Raw genomic sequence first — 14,122 nt, 5'->3', positions numbered from 1 at the left:
TTGGACCGGATGGACTCTTCATTTGAAATTCCACAGTATATCATTGGAATTAGTCTCACGCACACGGGCGCACGCATACACACACACACACACACACACACACACACACACACACACACACACACACACACACACACACACACACACACACACACACACATTTATTTAGTCGAAGTAAGTAACGTTTTTTTTATGTAAAACTTTATTTGTTCTTCAAAAAAATTGGACTTTAAATAATGCAGTCGCAAATTAGCTAAATTTAAACGAGTTTCAAACTTTCAAATTTTCTAGATTTAAAGTCGCAAATTTGATAGATTTAAACTTGCATATTTGCGAGATTTAAACGAGTTTCAAACTCGCAAATTTGATACATTCAAACTTGCATATTTGCTATATTTAAAGTCACAAATTTGCTATGTTTAAAGTCACACATTTGCTAGATTTAATGTCACAAATTTGCTTGATTTGAACGTTTAAAAAAAACTTTCGGAGTTTGAGAGTCACTATTTGAGTTTGTTGCGAGAAGCGGCCAAGGTGACCCATGAGCTTCTAATAACGGCCGCACAGGGGCAGTAGAGGACATTGTATGTCGTGGGAGGCAGACAGCTAAAAAGAAGAAGAAGGCGGAAACGCGATAAGCGGAAGTCTTTTGCGTCCTTGCAAGAGAATAATCAAGCCAGCATGATGAATCGCAGCGTTTTTGTAAGTCCTCCTCGCCCTTCGCAGCTCGTTCGCCTTTTTTGAGCGTTTGCTGATTTTGCTGTTCTGCACCGAGAATAATTTAGCACGACGTCTCCATTTGGGCTCCGTTTGGCCTCAAAGTGTCTGCTAGGGGTCAAAGGCAGCTGACGTCGTCTCGTTGACGCGCGTGGAAGTTTTCATTTCAGTCGTCAAGCGCCACCATTGAATACGAAATAACCTCTTTGGCATAATCGTTGTATTCATCGCCAAAATAAGGGTTTCGCTTTAAGTAGGTACGCTACAGTTGGCTATATTCCACCGCGATTGTTTCTGTCCAGTGAAGCGAGCGCACTTTGTACTCGCAGTCTTAAATCATTGCATTTTTTTGTGAAGTACGTCATGGTTTTTCGTGGAATTTTACAAGATTTGCAGTTTATGATGACGTATCACACACGTTTGCCTCCACGCTGGTTCTTGAAATTTCCCAATACGACAACGAGAAACGGGGGAAATAATTGATTGAAGTTTAGGCTTTTTTTGTTAACACTATAGTTTATAAAGGCGACTATGTTGTATTTTTTTAACTCATAGAAGTAGTAGAATATCTATTTTTCTCCGTAACTGCCACGTTTCAAGCAAAAAGAAGCATAAACATCTATATTTCTAGAGCTCGCAATTTTCTTTGCTAGTATTCAGCGACGGCCATTTTGGATTTCTGAGGAAAATCTGCCTGCATTCCATCGTTGATATTTGCTCATTTATATTTTGATGAATCGAAATATTCAAGCATTAAACGTTATAAAAGGCTACGATAAACTGCAAAGTGTTGTTTATTAGATTAACATGAGAGAAAATACATTGGGAATTTTTCAATTTGGTCAAAAAGTACCCAAGTTTCTCCGTGCAGTAGGAACGAACGGATCTGTGTTGTTCGCGTGAAAGCCACTAGATGGCAGCATCGGCAAATGTCCGGCGTTGTCAATGTGTCCAGATCTAATAATAATAAAAATAAAATAATAATAATAATGTTAAGGATAAGGATGATAATAATAATACATTTCATTTCTAAGCGCCTTTCAAAACTCTCAAGGTCACTTTACAGTCACAGGATCAGTTTTTCTGTGGGTGAGCAGCGGCAGCCACATGCGCCAGCGTTCACTCAACCCCGAAGTAACTCAATTAGATAGAAAGCCAATCGATAGCCAGATAATGGATAGCCAATAAATAGTGAAGATAGTCAGACAGCTAGCCAGCTAGCAAATGGATAGCCATACATAGCTAGCCAGCCATCTAGACAGCTAATAGCTATGCAGCTAGCTAATGGATAGCTAATAAAGAGCAAATAGATAGCCAACAGGCATTGGATGAACCGTTATTTGTCTCAAAATGGAGGAATTTTACAGCAGCAAAAAAAAACCCATAATGGTGTGTTATTGTGTCATACCCAGGCTCTCCAGCAGGTGGCGCGGCGGACCTTTTGCGGTTCTGCTCGGAGAGCGGTGGAGAACCGAGTCCCCAAGAACCAGAAGCTGTTCCAGGTACCTGCGGTTCCTCGCACCCGCATATTTCATGTTGACGCTTCTGATTTTCTTGCTAACTTAATTGTAACAAGATGTAGACGGCGTCATTTCCATTCAATGAATGTGGAACATACTTGAGGTTAGCATGTTGGCATCTCGTACGTAGCGCTTGCACGCACGCACGCTCGCTCGCTCGCTCACGTGGCCACTTTGGAAAAATCAGCAAAGCCCCGACCATCAATTTTCTGCTCAAAATGGCAGTTGAGCGGCAAGTGTTGAGATGGCCCTGAAAAGTTTGCTCAAATGTTGAAAAGTACAATGTGGCTCTTTGGCTATTTATTAGCTAGCTGGATAGCTATTAGCTGTCTCACTGGCTGGCTGTAAGCTAGCTAGCTGTTGGCTATCTGGCTATCTATTCGCTATGTATATGCTATCCATTAGCTAGCTATTAGCTGTCAGCTGGATAGCTGTTGGCTATCTGGCTAACTATTAGCTATTTATTGAGTGACTTTGTGGTTGAGTGAACGCTGGTGCATGTGGCTGCCACTGCTCACCCACAGAAAAACCTTATCCTGTGACTGTAAAGTGACCTTGAGAGTTTTGAAAGGCGCTTAGAAATCAAATGTATTATTATTATTATTATTATTATTATTATTATTAAAATTCTGAGAGAAGAGGATGCACAAAATCGGGAAAGATGGAGGACACACACACACACACATATATATATATATATATATATATATATATATATATATGTGTATATATATATATATATATATATATATACACACACACACATTTTTAGCTATAATAATGATGATAATAATAATGATGATGACGATAATAGCAATAATAGCAATAGTATCGGTAATAGTAGTAATAGTATTAATCGTAGTAATAGTAATAATGATGACGATAATGATGATAATAATAATGATAATAGCGATAAGAGGATAATAGCGGTAATGGCGGTAATGGCGATAATAGCAATAATAGCGGTCGTAGTGGTAATAGTGATAATAGTAGTAATCATAATGATCGTAGTAATAATAATAATGTCCTTTTTCAAAAGAGCACATCGCAGTCCACTTTTGAGATTTTGTTTACCAGACAAAAAATAAAAATAAAAAAGAGCTCAGCCCCAAATGTTGCAGTGGAAAGTGTGATGCCATTCACAAATCCCCCAAATGACGAGACGTCATATTTAAAAAAAAAAAAAAAACGTGATTGATGAAAATGGATTATTTTCATCTTTTTTTTTCCAGTGTTATGATCCATCTAAGAAAAAAAATCTGATTTATGAAAACTGCTGATATTCATCTCCTTATTTTTTAAGTGGCATAATCCATTTAAGTAAAAAATGGATTTATAAAAATGGCTCATTTTCATCTTTTTTTTAAAACAAAAAAAATGCTTTTTTTGGTCTGATTTATTTTTTCAAACTGCCATCATAGTCCATATAAGTAAAAAAATGATTTATGAATTTTCATGTTTTAAAAGAAAAAGTGACATTTTTTTCAGAAAGTGGCAGTAAAAATGGATTTATGGAAATGGCTAATTTTCCACTTTAAAAAAAAACAAAAAAAGTGGCATTTTTTTCGGGATTTATTTATTTATTTTCAAACAGTGGCGTAATCCATTTCCGGGAAAAAAATCCGATCAATAAAAATTCATTTCTTTATCTCCCCCCAAAAAAGTCCCCTTATGATCCCCCCCCCCCCCCCTCGAGCCCATCAACATTCCAGCTGTTGGAATCTCTTTTTGACGCTTTTATTTGGACTCGATGTTGACATCGGCCTACATTGACGTTTTTTTTTTCTCATGTGTGCGATTGTCAGGAAGACAACGGCATCCCGGTTCATCTGAAAGGCGGCACGACGGACGCGCTGCTCTACCGCCTCACCATGACGCTCACCATCGTGGGTCAGTCCGCGCCATTTGCAAAAGACCAATTCTGCATTTTGTTGACCTCTGACCTCGCAAACACATTTCTGTGTGTGTACCTGCGCAGGTGCGGGCTACGTGGTGTACGAGCTGCTAAAGGCGGCCAACCCCCAGAAAAAAGCGTGACTCCGCCTCCACGTGGTGTTGGGATCACTATTTATTTCCCCGTCAGATCAATTAAACTTGTCATGACCAATCCGCCACCCTCCGCCCCTTTTTGTCTTCGTAGAAATCAAAGACGCAGCAAAGTACCATTTCAAAGCTTAAAAGTTCTAATGATAATAACCAGGACAAGCCATGTGTACAATTTGAAATGCTGTTGCAATGTTCCAACTTCTAAAATGTACAACCCAGAGCTCCTTGAGACACACTTGACACAAAAAGCTGTCCATTCCATCAACAACCGTCACAAAGGTAAATAAAACGACTATTGTACAGTACACTTTATTTCTTTAATTACAATACCATAACACATTTATTATACATAAAATAATGTCTATTTTGTGTAGTTGTTAAGGCTTATTTGGTTGAAAATTGGGTTTTATGGGGACCTGGGAACAGATTATTCTCATTTTAATGGTTTCCTATGGGAAATGAATGTTTGGAAGACACACATTTCGCCTTACACACACTTTCTGGGAACCAATTAAGTTTGTAAGCTGAGGTATCACTGTATGTAATTTGCAACGTGTTTTCTACAGATGCTCGAAGGATAGCCGGCCAGCTATATATCTAATGGATAGCTAGCCAGCCAGGTCGCTAATAATAATCATTTAATTTCTAAGCGCCTTTCAAAACTCTTAAGGTGACTTTACAGTCACAGGATACATTTTTCTGCGCGTGAGCAGCGGCAGCCACGCGCCAGCGTTCACTCAACCCGGAAGTAACTCAAATAGATAGAAAGCTAGCTATCTAATACATTGGTGTTAATGGTTAAATCTGACCCGCCACATCATTTTATCCGGTCTGTGAAAGCAAATCAACCCTGTGAAATTCCATGCTAAACTATCGAGCTAGTTAGCTCGATAGCGACCCAGCTAGCTAGCTTGCTCACTTTCTATTCAGGTATCTGACTAATCTAGAATTTGCTTAGAATTTGCTCTTTGTCTTTCCTGTAATACTGTACTATAACTATTTGGCTAGCTATTAGCTATCTATTGGCTTGCTAGCTAGCTTTCTATCTACATCCAGTATTTGTCTTACTATTCTATTTGAGTTACTTCTGGGTTGAGTGAACGCCGGCGCGTGTGGCTGTAAAGTGACCTTGAGAGTTTTGAAAGGCGCTTCGAAATGACATGGATTATTATGATTATTATTATTATTAAAAGTTGACAATGCGCGCGGCGCTTTCGGCGGTGGCCACCAGAGGGCTCCCGCGTGTAGTCTTTTAAAAAGACCAAAGTAAGTGAATAATGACGCAATGAGCGCGCGTGAGAAGTCTCCAAGTTTCCTCCAGTGGCTTTTCGGTGTTTGCGGTGTGGGCACCCCCCACCGTCCCCCTTTGCGTCCACTCCCCCTTTGAAAATGGGGGAAGCTCAGCCCACTTGGAGGGAGGAAAAAAAAATCCACGACGCCTGCCGAGCTGCGGCCACAAGCTCGCAACACCTCCGCGAAGCGCACGAGATCCTCCTCCATCTTGTCCTCCATCATCTCCATCGTCGTCTTCTCGGTGGTGGAACCCTTTGCTGAGCAAGCTTCATTCAGGTTGGTCCCACTTGAACGTTTGAAAGTCTCCCTTCGATGATGTCATCTAATAGCCTCATCCTTGTTCATTTCATCATAATACGTTTGATTTTGAAACGCCTTTCAAAACTCTTAAGGACATTTTACTGTCATAGGATTTTTTTTTTATGTGCGTGTGAGCCGTGGCAGTCATTCGCGCCAGCGTTCACTCTAACCCGGAAGTAACACGGCAACAAAGTTATGGAAGGACAACCTCGGTTTTTGACCCGAATCTGTTCCAGAAACCTTTGTATAACCGATAGGTTCAAAACCCAAAACATAACATTTCATTATAATCAATGTAATTTTTTTTAATCTGTTCCAAGTCTAAAAAAATAACTTTTTAAAAGCGCTTTTTAACTATTCTACAGCATAAACTGGATAAACCTGTGATAAGGTCATTTGTAAACTACTATAAAAACAATCCGTAACTTTTTATTTAATGGACGTTGCGAGTCAACTCCTGGAACCCGATTTTGTGTGTGTATGTACATGTCCTCAGCGTTGACTCTAACCAGGAAGTAACACAGAAGCAAAATTATGAAAGGACAAGAGTGATACCTGAGTTTTCCGACCCTAATCAGTTCCAGAAACCTGCTTGAAAACCGATTGGTTCAAAAACCGAAACATAACTTTCCATTATAATCAATGTAAAATGTTTTAATCTGTTCCAAGTCTAAAAAAATACCTTTTTCAACCCGATTGTGTGTGTATACGTCTTCAACGATCTCCATGGTGACCATCTCGTCATCTCCGTTCCTCAAAGTCCAAAAGTTGCTCTCCTTAATTCGTTCCTTTTGACTTGGGTGAAGGTATCAGTCTTTTTTTTGGACCTTCTCCTTCCTCGGGTTGTTCTTCTTGTGGCTCCCGGTGGTCCTTTTGCGGCTCGTTCTTTTTTTTTTTTTTTTGTCCATTTAATTGGATGCTCCTTGTTTCCCCATGGCACCTCCTGATTTGTGGTTCCCATCTCTCTTCTTTGCCTACATCTCCTCTCCTTCCTTGTCCTCCTCTGGCTTCTTCTTTCCATCCAGAAGCAATGGCCACTTTCTCCTTCCCCCCCTTCTTCTGCTAGTTCCTTCTCGTATTTCTTCTTCTTCATCCTCCACACGTTTTGATCTTTCTCCTCAAGTTCAGGCAGCCCGCTGCTCCCCTTTTCCCCTTTTCTCCCATTTTTTTCTCCCGCGTTCTCACATGTCGCCCTCCTCCCCCTCCTCACATGTCGTGGTCGTCATGGCGGCGCAGTTGGCAGACGTGGTCCGCGCTGCGGTGAGCCACAGGAAGCCAAAATGATGAAGAGTGGGCCGACTGTGGTCGCCGCCGCGCTTCTGGCGCTTCTGGCGCTCGCCTCTTCGGCCCAAGCCCAAGGTAAGACCACCAACACCACCCCCGTACTCGCCTCCTCTTTTTCACTTGACCTTTCACCTTTCTGCCTTTTCTGGCGGTGGGTCATTCATGTGTGTGTGTGTGTGTGTTTGTTGTCTCATGAAGTGTTAATATGAACTGAAAAAAAATTGCTATCCATGTTTCAAATGTTGCCTGCTAACGTGATCATCTCTCTTTATTTGTATTTGATGCTGCTTGAGGGTTCGAATCCCTTCATTCCTCTCAATATATATATGATATATATGATACAAATATGAATCTGACATGTTGACGATGTTTTTGTTTTTAAATCCTGATGTATGTGGTTTTTGTTCAGCAAGTCAAATGAGTGTGTGTGTGTGTGTGTGTGTGTGTGTGTGTGTGTGTGTGTGTGTGTGTGTGTGTGTGTGTGTGTGTGTGTGTGTGTGTGTGTGTGTGTGTCCGCTCTGGATGAGGGGTGGGGAAAAAAAACAAATATCAGTCAGATAACACACAAAAAATTAAGTCCAATACATATTTCCCTAAATTATGCCATTTATTTGTCTTCAAAGTGAACAAAAAGTTAAAAAGATCAATAATTCCCTTTTTAAATAAAAAATAAAAATATAAAAAAATAATCTAATCTATCAAATGGTTGATGGCATGACACAATTCAAAATTAAAATGACACCGACAACCGTTTGATAAATGCTCAAAAAAATACAAGAAAATAAGGCAAATAAATGCAAACTTTTGCATTGATTAAAACAAAAGAAACCACAATGTGTTTATCTTCAAGGTTGCTTTTTGAGGGCTAAAATGAAAAAAAAAAACACTAAAGTAAATCGTATGCAATCTCTCGCGTGGCCGCCAGGCGGCGACCTCGCTATAAACCCTCCATGCGCTCTGTGGGAAAAGAAACCGAAGAAAAAAGAGGGGAAAGCGGCCATTAGGCCTGCCGCCAACTTTCCTGCGGGCTGATTTCTCCTCATGGAACGTGGAGACTAAATATGACTTCAACTCATCTTTTTTTCCACAAGTCGAACACCAAAGTGGAGGGCGGAAAGAGGGGGGGGGGGAGGAAAGCAATCAGTCTGCTTATTTTCTCCCAAATGACACAAATTAAGAGCGCTCAAAGACTTCAAAAAAAAAAAAGAAAAAGTCTGAGGAAGAAAAAAGCATCTGTTCGCTTTGACCTGCTGTGGCTTCCAGAAGGTTTGAAACCATCCTGCGGCGCCTCTTCAACTTTTTTCACCCCCGCCCACCCCAAAAAAACAGTTTTCGTCAACCCAACGTACGCGTTCAGGAGCGCCTTGGGCCGTCAAGAGGGCTAAAACGCAACTATTCCAAGTGCGCCATCCTTCAAAAAAGAAAAAAAAGCGACTGTGAACGTGAAAAGTGAAATAAAATGCAGTTGGACTTTATTGGAACAAAAAAAAAGACAATATGGAGGATGGGTGTCAAAGTCAAGGCACGGGGGCAAAATCATTTTATTTTATTTTATCATTTTATTCGGCCCGCCAAAGCAAATCAAACTTGTGAAATTCCATGCTCATCTATCCAGCTAGCTAGCTAGCTATGAGACTAGTTAATGAGCGAGCAACCTAAATGACTCATTATTCAGTCAAATGGCTAATCCGGGATCTTGTTATTTCCCTGATCTGAACCAAAATTCCAAATGGTGGCACGTAAACCACAAAAACAGTCATTATTATTGATTTCAAATTGAAAAACTAGTTATTTATTGATTTGTTGTGTATGTCATATTAGGAGGGGATGAAACATGCTAATGGCTTCCCCAAATTCAAAATGGCCCACACGGCAACAAAACAAAAACAAAACACTTTGACACCCTTGACCTTTGACACTTGCTACGAAATGAAACCTCAAAAAAAATCTGCCTTGTAAAATGTCGGCGAGCACCAGCACCGTTTTTGATCGATGACGTCCACCAGCCCGAACGCATTTTGCGGGCTAACCAAGTCAAACTGAGGAAGCGGAACCATTAGCCACCGACGTCTCCTGGACACATTTACGTTTTTTTTTCTTCCCGGGAAGCAGAAGCCACAACTCGCTGTTCAGGTTGGTCCTTCCACCATTCGCATTGTCCCGCGCCGTCGTGTCACCTTGCCAGTTAAGTCCGCCCCTGCGCCCGGACTTCACGACAATATTTTGCTGGGATATTCTTCACCTGCTGCTGCTGCTGCGGTTGGCATCGGACAACAAAAGAAAGAAAACCAGATTTTGTCGTTGCTTTGTCTGCTTTTTTCCACCGATCGTGACCTTTTGACCCGTTGTCGTCATTGCAAGTTGCAGCTAAGGTCCAAAATTTGGCTAAGACGGCAATTATTTCTTTGTTGGCGTACTAGCATGTTGCTAATGCTAAATGCAAACTTTTTGCGTTTGTATAATAATAATCCATTTGATTTCCAAGCGCCTTTCAAAACTCTCAAGGTCAATTTACAGTTACAGGATAAGTTTTGCGGTGGGTGAGCAGCGGCAGCCACACGCACCGGCGTTCACTCAACCCGGAATAACAAGTAGAAAGTTAGCTAGCTAGCTAATATATAACTGATAGCTAGCTAGCTTATAGATAGCAAAACATATAGCTAGCTAGGTTACCAGACAGCTAGCTAATAGATAGCTAGCTAGGTCAACCTGGAAGTAACTCAAATAGATGGGAAGCTAGCTAGCTAGCTATCCACTCAACCCGGAAGTAACTCAAAAGGATATAAAGCTAGACAGCTAATAGATAGCAAGACAGCTAATAGATAGCTAGCTATATTGCTAATGTTTTTCTGTGGGTAAGCAGCGGCAGACACACGCGCCAGCGTTCACTCAACCCTGAAGTAACTCAAATAGATAGAAATCAAGCTAGCTAGCTAATACAGTAGATAGCTAACTAGACAGTCAATACTGTAGATTGCAAGCTAGATAGATAGCTAATAGATAGCAAATAGTTAGCTAGATACTCAGATTGCTAGCTCGATAGCCAGCTAGTTAATTCGTAAATTTTAATCCAGCAATGTAGTGGGCCTCAATCTGCAGTCGATCTGCACCTAAAAGCTAGCAACCACTCATGCGACGACAATGAGGTTAAAATCTTCGCCACCGCTAATGAGTTAGCTTGCCAGCTCACGTTCTAGTTTGTTTGTCGTTGTTTCAGTCGACTTTTCAAATGTGTTTAAAGTGGAAAAAAAGCAAAGTAGCTAGGTACCTTGCTAGTTTTTGTGTGTTTTTTTTTTTTTCACGCCAACCCGAAGAATATCCCCTGAAAATATTCCACAAAGACCACAGGGTCTTTGTGTACATGAGCCTTTTTGTTATCAAGTTGTAGCCTGCAACTTGTCATGTACACGTTGTCATCATGTACATTTGTGCGTACTGTGTGTTTCTTTGCTCACCCCCTCCCACCCCAACCCACAAAAAAAACCAACAACCCCCCCGTCATCAAAAACAGTCAAGTTCTCCCTGTTATGGTCGCCACCACGGCCCAAAGCCAACTAGCGTGTTGGTCGATTCAATCAAAAGTGTTGGATTGACGTCCGTTCTGAAAACATGAAAACATCTTTTGGGAGCATTTTCATGTGTCACGGCAAAGAAAAGCTTCGACGCAATCCACTTCCTGATTCTTTTGTCAGCCATTTTGTCTTTCACGTTGGTTGGATCAAAATGGCCGCCGCAAAATGTTTTAAGACAGCAAACTTTTGCGGAAAAATACCAGAAGTGAGCCAGAAAATGGAGTCGCGTGGCTTCCGGCTGGGCCACCGATGGCCCGCGGGCCGTTGATTGGATACCTCAACTTTGACCCAAATTCTTAGCGTTGACGTTAGCCTTTCTTTGCCGCTTGTCACCTTCCGGAATGTCGTGGGCTCCAACTAACAACACAAAGTACACAAATAGTGTGTTAGCATCCCAACACGTTTTATTTCTTTCTTTTTTGGTGCTTTTTATAATAATAATAATACATTTGATTTCTAAGCGCCTTTCAAAACTCTCAAGGTCACTTTACAGTCACAGAATAAGTTTTTTTTTCTGTGGGTGAGCAGCGGCAGCCACACGCGCCAGCGTTCACTCAACCCCGAAGTAACTCAAATATATAGAAAGCAAGCTAGCCAGCTATCCATTAGCCATCTGGCCAGCCAGATTGCTAGCTATTAACTATGAGCTAGCCAGCTAGCCTTTGATCCATTTGAGTAGCTAATAGATAGCCAACTAGCTAGGAAGATAGCTAGCTAGATAGCTGCAGATGTCATCTATTATTTGACTGTTTTGTGTGAATTTTTACAGACAGGTAAAGATAGAAAGCTAGCCAGCTAGCTAACAGCTAGCCAGCCAGATACCTAGCGATCTAGATAGCTAATAGATAGCCAGCTAGATAGCTAATAGACAGCAAATAGCTAGCTAGGTAGCCAGCCAAACAACTAGATAGCTAGCTAGCTAGCCAGATATCACTAGCTAGCTAGCTAGCCATATATCACTAGCTAGTTAGCCAGATATGGCTAGCTTTCTATCTATTTGAGTTAGTCCGGGCTGAGTGAACGCTGGCACGTGTTGCTGCCGCTGCTCACCCACAGAAAAACTTAATCTATGACTGTAAAGTGATCTTGAGCGTTTTGAAAGGCGCTTAAAAACGCAATGTATTATTATAATAAAGGGCCCCAAAAAAATAAAAATAAAACGTGTTGGGGCGCTAACACGCACAATAACCAAAGCGTTAGCATTGACATTAGCCTTTCTTTGCCACCTGTCACCTTCCGGAATGTCGTGCGCTCCAACTAACAACACAAAGTACACTAATTGTGCGTATTAGCATCCCAACACGTTTGATTTATTGACTTTTTGGTGGCTTTTTATGTACGCAGTGGAACCACCGTCCGATTTGACTTTTCACATCGTGGATGAACGGACGGTGCAGATGTCATGGAAAAGGCCGCGCTCGCACTTGGACGGCTACAGGATCCACGTAACTTCTGATTCAGGTAGACCGTCTCCCATCCCATCCCATCCCGTCCCGTCCCGTCCTCGTCTGTCCTGTCCCATCCTGTCCTCACCCCGCCACGAAAACGAGCACAGACGCACCCTGCAATTAGGTCGCCATGCACGCATACACACACACAAATTGGTGAAAAGCATTATTTTACAGGCCTCGAGGGAAAAACAATTTGACTGCCCATCCCTTGCCACCCCCCACAACGCCTTTCGGCCTAGGGCGACACATCAAAGTCAGGAGAAATCATCTTAATATCACGCCATGAAAACGTAGCAGAAGTTAAATCACGATTGCTTGTCGTTTACGGCTAAGCAGATGCCTCAATTATCTTCACATCAATACACAATATTTGATGCGCACATCGTCTTTATTAGAACTGTCAAGAAAGACTGCGGGCAAAAAAAAAAAATCATTTTCATTCTCATTATAATAATATATTTAATTCCTCAGCGCCTTTCAAAACTCTCAAGGTCACTTTACAGTCACAGGATGAAGTTTTTCTGTGGGTGAGCAGAGGCAGCTAATAGATAGCCAACAACCCGGAATAACTCAAATAGAGAGAAAAACTAGCTAGCTTGCTCATAGCCAGTTAATAGATACCTAGACAACTGTACGCTAGAGATAGCCAGCTAGTAGATAGCTAATAGATAGCCAACAACACGGAATAACTCAAAAAGAGAGAAAAGCTAGCTAATAGCCAGTTAAAAGATATTGTAGATAGCTAGATAGATAGCAAGCCACTTAGATAGCTATATAGCTAATAGCTAGATAGCTAGTTAGCTGATACACTGTATTATTGGTACCCAAGCATGAAGAAACAAAACACGAATAAATGCAGGAATTAAAGACATTAGCAGCGAGATGATCTTGGTTTCATTTTCAATGTTCACTTCATGACAATGACACTGTCTTCAAAAACGAAATCATAAAAAAACATTGTCAAAAGTCATGGTCAGAGCATTATCGACACCCAAGCTTGGAAAATCAAAACCCGAACAAATTCTGGAATGGCTCTTCACGTCATATTTCCAATTCCCGAATAAATTCGTGAATGACAGCGAAGGAGTTAAAAGTTGCATATTTTTGATTTTATTGTCAAATAAACTTTTTATGTTGAAAGCGATTCACCAACAGTAGACAATTCGTCGTGCAACAAAATCATTTTAATGCTTTTTCTAGGAGAATTCGTAAGAGAATTTGCTCTCGCGCCGTCGGCCACATCAACGGCCATCTCGGAACTCAGTCAAGATGTCGACTACACCGTCAGCGTCTTCTCTTACGACGGAGCCCAAGAGAGTCTTCCCGTTTCGGGACACCTCACCAGTAAGTTTTATTACAAAGAGACAATCACTCTTGGTTTTGACACTTCTGGGACAAGAACGTTTAACTGGAAAGACAAAACTCGAGTAGGCCCCGAATTGAAATCGACATCCTTCGAGTACTACTAGTGACGCCATTTTACTCGCTAATCGATACCGACAATACACTCTTGTTAGTTAATGTCGGGGTCCCAAACGGGAAATGGACCGGTACCGGTCCACTTCCCGTTTGGACTGGACCGGCTGTTGTCAAATCGAGCCCATTAGACGTGGTGGGAATGTTAGCGACGCGATGCTAGTCCGGCCTCCTAGCATGCGGCTCGCTAGGCCGTGGGGAAGGAAGCCATTACACTTGTCATGTCGTCAAAAGCGAGCGAGCATAGCAAGAAACATTTTGGATTATTTGAACAAATCGCACCGAAAAGCAAAGTTTGAGCAATCCGTCAACGTTAACCGTTTCGTTGCTACTAATTGGCCATCACCCAAATAAAAGCAACCAATTACGTTTGTATGTTGTCGTTTGTAATAATTAGCAATGATGCTAACGTCGTATCAATGGACGTCACTTAGAAATGATTATGGTCATATTATTGGTCGTG

The 14,122-nt window shown here is 41.4% G+C and overlaps 2 protein-coding genes across 6 annotated transcripts in view; both read left to right on the top strand.

Moving 5' to 3' along the window:
• Nucleotides 1-562: 562 nt before the first annotated feature.
• Nucleotides 563-4,351, top strand: cox7a2a (cytochrome c oxidase subunit 7A2a). Its single transcript, XM_089022465.1, has 4 exons — nucleotides 563-702; nucleotides 2,130-2,219; nucleotides 4,043-4,127; nucleotides 4,216-4,351. Exons 1-4 carry the CDS (start codon nucleotides 682-684, stop codon nucleotides 4,272-4,274), a joined length of 255 nt encoding a protein of 84 aa, XP_088878591.1. The 5' UTR covers nucleotides 563-681; the 3' UTR covers nucleotides 4,275-4,351.
• Nucleotides 4,352-5,693: 1,342 nt separating this feature from the next.
• Nucleotides 5,694-14,122, top strand: part of LOC148883414 (collagen alpha-1(XII) chain-like) — a 71,003-nt gene continuing 62,574 nt past the window's right edge. For 4 of the 5 annotated variants that reach the window (XM_089022414.1, XM_089022413.1, XM_089022412.1 and 1 more), the window contains exons 1-4: nucleotides 5,718-5,852; nucleotides 7,113-7,235; nucleotides 12,077-12,193; nucleotides 13,384-13,527. In XM_089022414.1, the coding sequence (XP_088878540.1) occupies nucleotides 7,157-7,235; nucleotides 12,077-12,193; nucleotides 13,384-13,527 (340 nt within the window). In that variant the 5' untranslated portion in view covers nucleotides 5,718-5,852; nucleotides 7,113-7,156. Of the gene's footprint in view, nucleotides 5,853-7,112; nucleotides 7,236-12,076; nucleotides 12,194-13,383; nucleotides 13,528-14,122 lie in introns of all 5 variants that reach the window. The other variant, XM_089022416.1, reaches the window with a different exon arrangement.

This window comes from Hippocampus bargibanti, linkage group LG19 (assembly GCF_051943395.1).
Source record: "Hippocampus bargibanti isolate YZ-2025 linkage group LG19, ASM5194339v1, whole genome shotgun sequence".
Classification (NCBI taxonomy): Eukaryota; Metazoa; Chordata; class Actinopteri; order Syngnathiformes; family Syngnathidae; genus Hippocampus; species Hippocampus bargibanti.
This window is presented reverse-complemented; position numbering and strand designations above follow the sequence as displayed.

What these genes read in the sequence shown, in the direction of transcription:
- cox7a2a (XM_089022465.1), top strand. Translation starts at nt 682, where the DNA reads ATGATGAATCGCAGCGTTTTT. An exon ending in TGATGAATCGCAGCGTTTTT is followed by an intron (nt 703 to 2,129) that starts GTAAGTCCTCCT and finishes TGTCATACCCAG; the next exon opens with GCTCTCCAGCAGGTGGCGCG. An exon ending in AGAACCAGAAGCTGTTCCAG is followed by an intron (nt 2,220 to 4,042) that starts GTACCTGCGGTT and finishes TGCGATTGTCAG; the next exon opens with GAAGACAACGGCATCCCGGT.